General features: G+C 35.1%; 1 protein-coding gene across 1 annotated transcript in view; it reads right to left on the bottom strand.

The window, feature by feature from the left end:
- Positions 1-5,978: 5,978 nt before the first annotated feature.
- LOC134656047 (uncharacterized) overlaps positions 5,979-10,057 on the bottom strand; it is a 48,008-nt gene continuing 43,929 nt past the window's right edge. The window contains exon 9 of the mRNA XM_063511563.1: positions 5,979-8,396. Coding sequence (XP_063367633.1) covers positions 5,994-8,396 — 2,403 coding nt within the window. The 3' untranslated portion in view covers positions 5,979-5,993. The remainder of the gene's footprint in view (positions 8,397-10,057) is intronic.

Below are 10,057 nucleotides of genomic sequence, written 5' to 3'. Positions count from 1 at the left end.
ATTGAGGATTGTTAAAACATTGGCTATGTTGAATTTGTGTTCATGGCTATGCTTTAGAAATATTGATCAGTAGGTAGGTATACGTTCAGTGCCTTTGAAGCGATCTCGACAATAGAAGGCCACTTTATTTTTAATCCCTTGTTTTGTGGGTGCACCTTGCATAGTATGTAAAAACACAAGTTATTTTAAACGAAGTGGGATCTAATTAACTGCATTTATTTAATATGGCTGACACGTTTAAAGGTACGTGGTGTAGGGTCTCAAGTGATACAGAGGACAAATTCACATAATATACTCCATTGGTTTGGTTAGTTCACAATGAGTAGTGTTTTTTTTTCACGAGACGTATGTTGAAAATCGTAGATCCAATCATGGACCTAGAATATTACGGACGGACTGTCACCTAAGACAAACTGTGACACTGCAATGGCGGACGGTTTGAATGTGTGCGTGTAGACGAGTGTTACCATGTAACACAAATTCTCCCCTAATGGTGAAACAATTATTTTTAACATCGTCCTTGTTTTCAAATAAAAAAATTAGGACAGTTTTACGTTAGACAATAAAATAGGTGTGTACGTATCTGATTTTATAGGTCTTGAAAATGCGCAATATCAGGTCTCCGTCACTCGCTCACGGCCACGCGCTATATGCCTACCGCTCGGCGTATCGTCGACGATACAACCGACAGAGGGCCGCCGAACGCCCGCCTAGTGCTCGCACCGCACTGCGCCGCACGTTTCCCGCGCTTACGCTTCCAAATGCCGAAACCACATAATTATTGTGCAGTAAATGGGTGTAAAAGTCAAAAAACAAAGGAAAATTTAAGATATAAACTTTAAATAAATGTCAGATACTAAGAAAAAGTGACAGGCACCTGCCGCGATAGCAGAGGACGCTGGTTCGATTCCAGCCTGGGGCACTAGAGGCCTTGGTCACTTTTTCTTAGTATATGACATTTATTTAAAGTTTATAACTTATATAGTAGTGTGTCTACTTGAAATAAAAACAAATTAAAATATTTTCTGAAAATAATTTAATTTATTCTAATACACGAAAATTTAAGAGTTAGAAAAAGTACCTATTTTTAAATAATTTCGACAACGTCATAATGAATCGGCCTGGCCCCTATTTCACCACGGTGACAGGTGCCACAATTGTCGACATCACAGGCCTCCATAGACCGCAACCGCTTAGTAACCGCTTACAATCGGACGGGCGGTGTGCTTGTTTGCCACCAACATATTAATTATATAAAAAAACTCCATTATATCGCCAATAAATAAGTACTTACTTACCGAAAGTTCTATTAAATCGTGTGACAATTGTCATCATCATCATCGTCATAAACTTTGAAAGAGAAATAGGTACCTGTTTTTTGCCGATATAATAAAGTTTTTTAAAAATAATACAATGATGGTGGCAAACAGGAATACGGCCCGCCCGATGGTAAGCGGTAACCGTAACCCATGAATGCCTGTGGCGTCAGCAATAGTGACATTTATCGAATTGTCGCACCTGTCGCCGTGGTGAAATAGGGGCCTGGTAGCACCGTATTACAACTTTTAGAAACCGTTGATTTTCCGTCGCTTTGCTCCTGTTTTCCGTATGAGTATTTATTAAAATTATTTACGCGATTAAGGATATTTTCAACTATACAATTTAATAACACTTTGTATGCTACCGTAGATATAATTACTTTTACTTTATAACTCTGTTCTCGTGTAAGTGACTTGTATGTCTTTTATGAAAATAAATATCTTTAAACCTAACCTAACAGAGAATTCCGAGAAGGGAAAAAAATTATAAATCATTAAGTATATAAAACTAAAACATATTTGATTGACTAATAAAAAATATTGTTGATTCGCAACATTCGTTTTATTACAATAATCATCATAGACCAGGTACAACCCTAGCGCATTCTTACGCTGACGCGTTGGCACGTGACTCGCACGGCGGGCAACACAGTCTCGACTCTTTGTGCGCGTACTTATGGTACATTTCTTCTCGCCCTGAGCAGCAGGTATTATTATTAAGATTTTGTAGGCTATTATAGCGTAGGTATTTTCGCTTTTGTATGGGAATGATGCATCTGTTACGTAGTAACTATTTATTAATCTGTGGCAATATTGCACAATTACTTTGTGCAAACATTATTTTCAATACCTAATGATATTTAGCATCGTAATGAAATCAGTTCGTCATGTTTTTTTTAATTTATACATTTAACTTGAAACATATCTGGTTTTTAACAAAAAAATTATAATACATAACAAACAAACGTTAAGTATCGCTCCTTAGTATCGGGAAATTACCATACCGACCTAGTTTGAAATGCATAATCAATAATTTAACCATTTACCTAAATGATCTCTTAATACATAATGATTTAATAAGAAGGGTATCAATTACCCTACTTTCGGGAAATTACCCTATTCATGTTACTGGTCACACTCCTGTTTTGCAGTTTGTTAATTTATAAACAACAAATTATCGTGATTTTACGTACTAATTGATAAACTTAAGTATGAAAAGTTATTCCGTGACTTTTTTTCTTTCGATAGGTACAATTCTAGCAGGATTTAGCTACGCATGCCGGCATATTTTATATTTTTCTTCGACGTGTTTACTTCAATGACGTTTCGATTCGTCTGACGGCAAACTGGTGGATGTGGGTTGTCAATGTGTGTGTGTCACGCGTAAATACTTAGAAACTGGTGGATGTTGGAATCACAGTTGTGTTGTAAGCGAAATTCTGTCCGTAATATTATAGGTTCATGGATCCAATGTTTCTTTCTCTCTTTTCGCTGTTGTCTTGATTTATAGATAACAGCAAAAAGAGAGAAAGAAACATTGGATCTACGATTTTCAACATACGTCTCGTGAAAAAAAAAACACTACTCATTGTAAACTAGTGATTTTGTTTACTTATACTATGACTTAATTTACGTACAAGCATAGTTTTACGTTTATAAAGCGTATCTTGAACTTTTTAGGTGTGATAAGTTAGAAAATAAAGTACAACAAACTAGTTTACAAAGCTGGATTTGAATTCAGTTATCACTTTCTTGATATCGGTAGTCAAAAAATCCACCGAAACCAAGGAAATCAACACCAGTGATGTCAAAACTAATCGCTTTTTAGCAATTACAGAAATAGTATGAATAATACAGAGGAGATGAAATAATGATGGGTTTAGGTACTTTCGAGGATTTCTTAATCACTTGCATAGCGATAAATGCACTAAAACTGTGGGAGAAAATTGCACCACCGATCTCAAAAAAACATAGAACCAAATCCACCGAATGACAGAGAAACATTTAAAAAACTACCTTAGTATACTGTGACTGCACCTCTACTTTATTCAACGGTTAAGGCACAACTAAAGCATACTTTGTTTGAGCCACTGAGTTCCTGGTCTACAACTTTGTAAGAGTACCGACATGGTTTGTAAATTACACCAATATCGGTCAATAGCCCGGGACACATCGTAAATTTGGTTTTATTCAATGTGTTGAGCAAACACATTATTTTTATATAAAGAATATGATCAGTTAACTAATACCTTATGCGTGAACACCGATAATAACTCCGATATAATGCCCCATCTTGAGTAATAATTTTTTGTTTAAAAAAATCTTGGCGCGGGACACGCCCACCGGACATCATTTTTCGCATTTAGATATTTTTTTTAATGTATTATATAAATAATAAATAAATAGTTTGATAGTGTCCCAGACAGAATATATGCTGAAAATCATGCCTGAATTAATTCAGATTTATTGAACAGTAAATTCAATAACTTTTTGCCCCGGACACGTAAAAATGGTCCTCCTGAGAAATGCCCGCTTCTACTACAAAAATAACTGATTAAAATAACCGACTTGGTTTCACATTACATCTCAAAACTTTTTTTTAGTAGAAGCGTTGCGAGACTTGCACCTTTTTACATGTAATGTTTTTATGGGATCTATCGTTTTACGGCCTCGCAGACACCAACAGGCAACTGGTTCTATAAGTAATAAAAAAATGCACGGCACGTGTCTGACACGCTCAATGTCTGTAGATATAAAGTATATAAACAGACCTTTATGGGTAGACAGCGACCAGCCCCGGCTTCGCACGGGTTAACAAATTATACATAAACCTTCCTCTTGAAACTCTTCCTCTTTCTCTTCTTCCTCTATCTATTAAAAAAAAACCGCATCAAAATCCGTTGCGTAAAGTCTATTTTTTTATTCGGTAGACTGAAATGACAGTTAATAGTATGAAATGACATTTCATGTTCATACAATTAGCTGTCATTTCAGTCTACCGAATAAAAAAATAGACTTTAGTTTTAAAGATCTAAGCATACAGACAGACAGACAGGAAAGCGACTTTGTTTTATACTATGTAATGATAGTGATAGTGATATTTTGTGTATATAATAAGTATAGTAGGGGCCAGGGCACACAAAGCGTACCTAGACAGTGGCCCGGCCGCGGCCTCTGTAAACTAGGACGACGACTGCAAAATGAGGTTACACATCGTCTTAACAAACTATTTATGCATACATCAATAGAGTCGTTTCCTACAGATATAGTTATTTTCGATACAAGTGCGAAAAAGAGGAAATTCGAAACGAGTGGCGATAAATTAAAACACGACCGAAGGGAGTGTTTTAAATCGACACGAGTTGCGAATTACCTGTATCGCACGTGTATCGAACAACGTTTTACAGTACATATGGCACTTTAAAGTTTCGACATACGCACGAAAAGTGCAATTTTACGCACTAGTGCGGAAAAGTAGCCCCATATGTACTGTAAATAGTTATTTGTTTCACAAGGGAGCATAGTTATTGCTTAACCCCTCGTACTAATATTGATACCTGCTCGAGAAAGCGACGATTACAAAAATGGAACCACGAGCGAGCGAGAGATCGAGTGGTTCGAAATGTAGAATCTTGAGCGTTGCGAGGGTTTTAACGCACGAGGGTTAAACTAACTTTGCTTTAGGTACTTTGCAATAGCACAGACCTGTAATGTACATGTGAATTGCAATAAATAAATATGTACAATACAGTACAATACATAACATTATTCACACTGTGAGCCGTAGTATAGTAGTTTATGCAACAGTGATATAATAAGGGTTCTTAAAATTCAAGGATCGAAGTTACAAAACGAGACGTAGTCGAGTTTTGTAAAAAAAGACCCGAGAATTTTAAGAACCAATTATGAGCTGTTGCATACATTACTTTTTCTATGACAGCTGCAGCAAAAAAAAAAAAAAAAAAAAAAAAAAAAAAGAGAGTTATTATTTAAAAAAAAAAGAGTTATTATTGTAAATGAAAACATACCTCTTTCAATCAAGATGATCGGAACTTGTATCTTAAAAAAAAATAAAGCAGTTGTATTATACTCATAAGATGACTGCTAGCAGTCATCTTATGAGCCTATAGACAAAGCATTCAAATGACATTGCTTTAGATATCACTGTCAGTCATTTAATTGACACATTTAAGTGCTGGAGTAGAAAAAGGTATTTATTATATGGCTATAATCATATAAGAAGGCGGTGATATAATTTTAGGTTCTTTTATTTATTATTAGCACATTTTTATGTTTGTACATCTATCTCCTACGTTCTATTCAATACAATAATTGTGTATTGTTTTAGGCAGGCGCTCTGCAATGTACATTCTATGCCCATAATTTTATTTATCATTCCCCCGATAGTTTTTTTTCCGACGAGAGGAGATAAATGAGCCCCGAATTATTACTATCCTGAATGACACTTAACTATAATTCCTTTGTATGCTTCCCACGATTTTTAAAAATTTCTGATTCGCTTTCAAACATTCTCCACTAACAAGAATTTCATTGAAATAAACTCGCGTGAGCAGTCCCTGAACGTGCTGTGTAGTTACTTTAGGCATTATTTTATAACGTTTCGGACCGGAGGATCATAAGTAGATCTTTGAAATTCTTGAAATGATTCTTTCGCTAATTGGTAGTACTTAGGTTGTCAGGGTTTTGTTCATCTTCACTTCCGACTTTGCTCTTGGGATTATCAGGATTTTGAGATATCTCACAGTTCACTTTGATTATATTTTTACCTTGAACCCATTTCTGTTCAAAAATTTCAGAATTGCATATGAGTGGTTCGCCTTTGATAGGAGTCACAGTAAAATCAATTCGAGTGATTATGCCCGCAATCGCTACAACCTGAGTGGTTACCTTATGTACTTTGATGTGTTTAACTATAGTAACACCATTAGTTTCCTGGAACTTTTTGAATGATTCTTTTGCCAAATTTTTGTACTTAAGAAGGTCAGGATTTTGAGACAATTCACCGCCGGGAACCAGTGGGTACTTTTTCCTGTAACAAGTGATGCTTGTAACCCAATTTTGCTGTACAAGCTCTGAACGGCATGATAATGATTTGCCTGTTATAGGAATCACATCGAACTCAATTCGAGTGATAAATCCAGGAACCTTTTCCGTGGTTACTTTAGTCACCTTGATGTCCTTAACTTTTACATAGCGATAAGTTTTTTGATGTTGTTTGAAAGATTTTATTGCTAATGGTTTGTACTTGGGATCGTTAGGATTTTGGGGTACTAAGCCACCGGTATCCAGTAGGTTATTTTGCCTGTCACATGTGACAGTGATGATCTTATTATGAACCCACTTTTGTTCTATGATTTGTGAACAGCATGCAAATGATTTACCTCTCTTAGGGATCACATTGAAATATATCGAAGTGATAACTCCAGAGACTACTTGCGTGGTTACTTTATTCACTTTGAGCTTTTTAATTTTTACAAAGCCATTAGTTTGTTGATATTTTTCGAAAGATTCTGTTGCTAATTGTTTATACTTGGGATCGTTAGGATTTTGGGGTACTAGGCCACCGGGAATTTGTGGGTTCTTTTGCCTGTCGCAGGTAACGCTGATGACCTTATTATGAACCCACTTTTGTTCTATGATTTGTGAACGGCATGCAAAACTTTTGCCTTTATTTGGAACCACAATGTACTCTAATTGAGTGATAATTCCGGATACTACTTGCGTGGTTACTTTAGTTACTTTCAGCTTTTTAAATCCTATCAAACCATTAGTTTCTTGATAATTTTGAAAAGATTCCATTGCTAATTGTTTAAACTTGGGATCGTTAGGATTTTGGGGTACAAGGCCACCGGGAATCTGTGGGTTCTTTTGCCTGTCGCAGGTAACGCTGATGACCTTATTATGAACCCACTTTTGTTCTATGATTTGTGAACGGCATGCAAAACTTTTGCCTTTAGTTGGAACCACAATGAACTCTAATTGAGTGATAATTCCGGATATTTCTTGCGTGGTTACTTTAGTTACTTTCAGCGTTTTAAATCCTATGAAATCATTAGTTTGTTGATAATTTTCAAAAGATTCCATTGCTAACTGTTTATACTTTGGATCTTCAGGATTTTGAGGTATTAGGCTACCAGGCATCTTTGAGCTATCTTTTTTATCGCAGGATACTTTAAAAATCTTAGTACTTACGGTTATTTTCCCTATAATCTCTGAATGGCATGAGTATGACTCACCTTTAATAGGGATAACAGTGAAATCTATACGAGTGATAATTACAGAAACTACTTGCGTGGTCACTTTAGTTACATTTACCTGTTTTAAGTTGTCAATTTGTTCAAAGTTTTTTAAAGATTCTATTGCTAATTCTTTATACTGAGGATCCTTAGGATTTTGGGATTCTAGTCCACCTGGTTCATTTTCAGTATCACCATTCGCTTTCGTGCAGTTTACTTCAGTGATCTTTGCTGGATTTTCGAGTGACCACGGAGCTTCGATAACCCTACTAGTACATTTAAAATGGTCATTATTGACTGTAATCACATGGATTTCAACAGTAATTTTTATTTCAGCATTTATCTCTACTTTTGTTTTGCCTACAGATATTTCCTTTATATCTTTTTTTTCAAAAGGCTTACGGCCGGGGCTTTCAAATAAGGTATCAATAGATACTTGTGCTATGTTTTGGTATTTAAGATTTGTAGGGTTCCGATCTTTCTCAGGTCGATGTAAATTGCTGGAACTTAATTTTTCAAGAAACACCGAATCACATTTATGAGTTACATGTTTTACATCCTTCCATTTTTGTTCCCATATTTTGAAATCACATGTTGTCGATTTGCCACTAACCAGGAATAATCGGAGTTGTATTTTAGTGATGATTCCTGAAACCACCTGTGTCGTAACTTTAATAACTGTAACATTTTTTTTGTCTTGGTCTCTGACATTTAGATAGTAGTGTACTAGTTCATTAGCCATGTTTTGATATTTAGGATCACTTGCATCTTGCTCTTGTACTCCTCCTATTATTCTGTTTGTCTCATCGCCGTAGCAGACCTGAAACACCATTTTGTAAGTATTAAGAAAGAATAATTTTGAAGGTGATATTAACAATTTTAAATTTTCGCCCTATTTTGTGAATTGTGTTTATAAGGAGCAAAAGTACCTAATAATCAAGCGTTTATGTAACTCACAATGTTTTTGTTACTATGCTTGCCGGTTGAGCTTAAAACAGCAAACAATCATCTTGCTAGCAACATTAGCAACATCCGATGTATTGATTTAAAGTACCTAACTCGATTTTCACTCATAAAACTGAGTTTTGCGTTATGTCATAATACTATTACTTATTCTGTGGTTGTGTGTAGGCAACCTTAGCGTAAAAGTACGTACCTATGTATATACTTTATTGTACAATAAATAGGTTTCAAACAAGACCAAGTGCGGGTATTTCGCAAAACTCGCGCAGTTAAAACATGTTGACACAATTCTGCCTGCGACCACAAAGTCCCGTTCGAAACCCCAGACCAAATAATAAAATAGTGTCCCGTTTCCATTTCAATCATAAATATCCGATGTGCCGAATTTGCAATAAATATCTACCTACTCAAGTTTGATGGCAATGCCCTTTTAACTACTGCAAAAAATAAAACAACCAAGATAAAAAAAATTTAGAAGAAAAAAAGAATAAGAACAAATTTGTGTAAGATTGCCAAATATTTTTGATACCTATATTTGTTAGTGTTAAAAAAATAAATGTAATATTTGCTTACCCCACTCCAGATAAGCAGAAAAACTAAAATATGAACATGCATTTTTATTCCCAAGATTGTCCGTGATGTGAACTAAGTGATGTACTTAATATATTATGTGATTATATTTTGATACATAAAGATTTGCGGTTGAAATCCGCATTTATATTCGGTATACTAAATAACTAAAAAGCCCACGGAGTCACAAATCATAGGTTAATTACTTTTTAATAACTAATCTGCGACGGTCATAGTAAATTTGATACAATTAAGAGTGTTTAGCTATGCTTTGTCTGAATTAGCTAACACATATTTTGTTTTAGGATTCCGTAGTAAACTATTAGGAACACAGGACTTGTTCGCTTTGTCCGTTTATGGGCGTTTTTTTGTTGTCCCCTACACTTTTTTTTCAAATTTGGGATTTTTTATGTTATTTCTACTCAGAATCACGAGCTCTTTCTATCCTAATAGGAGAAAAAAAGTGTCCCAAAATTTCCATAAATTTTTCGATCTTTCCATTTCGCGACCGCCATACAAAGTCTATGAAAAATGGTGACGGAATGGAAATAAAAACCTTAGGACACTTTTTTCCCCTATTAGGATAGAAAGAGCTCGTGATTCTGAGTAGAAATAACATAAAAAATCCCAAAATTGAAAAAAAAGTGTAGGGGACAACAAAAAGAAAAACGCCCTTATCTGCATTTTGTTTTTCTGTCCACCGCTTAGCTCAGTGATTAACTGATTACCTAGTAATTTTAACCTCCTACGTCCCGATGTCCTTTTTAAACCACAAAATCAAATTGAAAATAATGTTGAACTGTAATGGAATAAAAGAAGGTAAGTACGAAATTTAAAATTGCTAAAATGGTTAGGACGTTATGTTTTTCCCGTAAATTCGACTCACGCTTTAAAAAAAATTAAAATTTAATCTGTTTATTATATATGTCACCGTAAAATTGTAAACAC

This window comes from Cydia amplana, chromosome 17 (genome assembly GCF_948474715.1).
Source record: "Cydia amplana chromosome 17, ilCydAmpl1.1, whole genome shotgun sequence".
Lineage (NCBI taxonomy): Eukaryota > Metazoa > Arthropoda > Insecta > Lepidoptera > Tortricidae > Cydia > Cydia amplana.
This window is presented reverse-complemented; position numbering and strand designations above follow the sequence as displayed.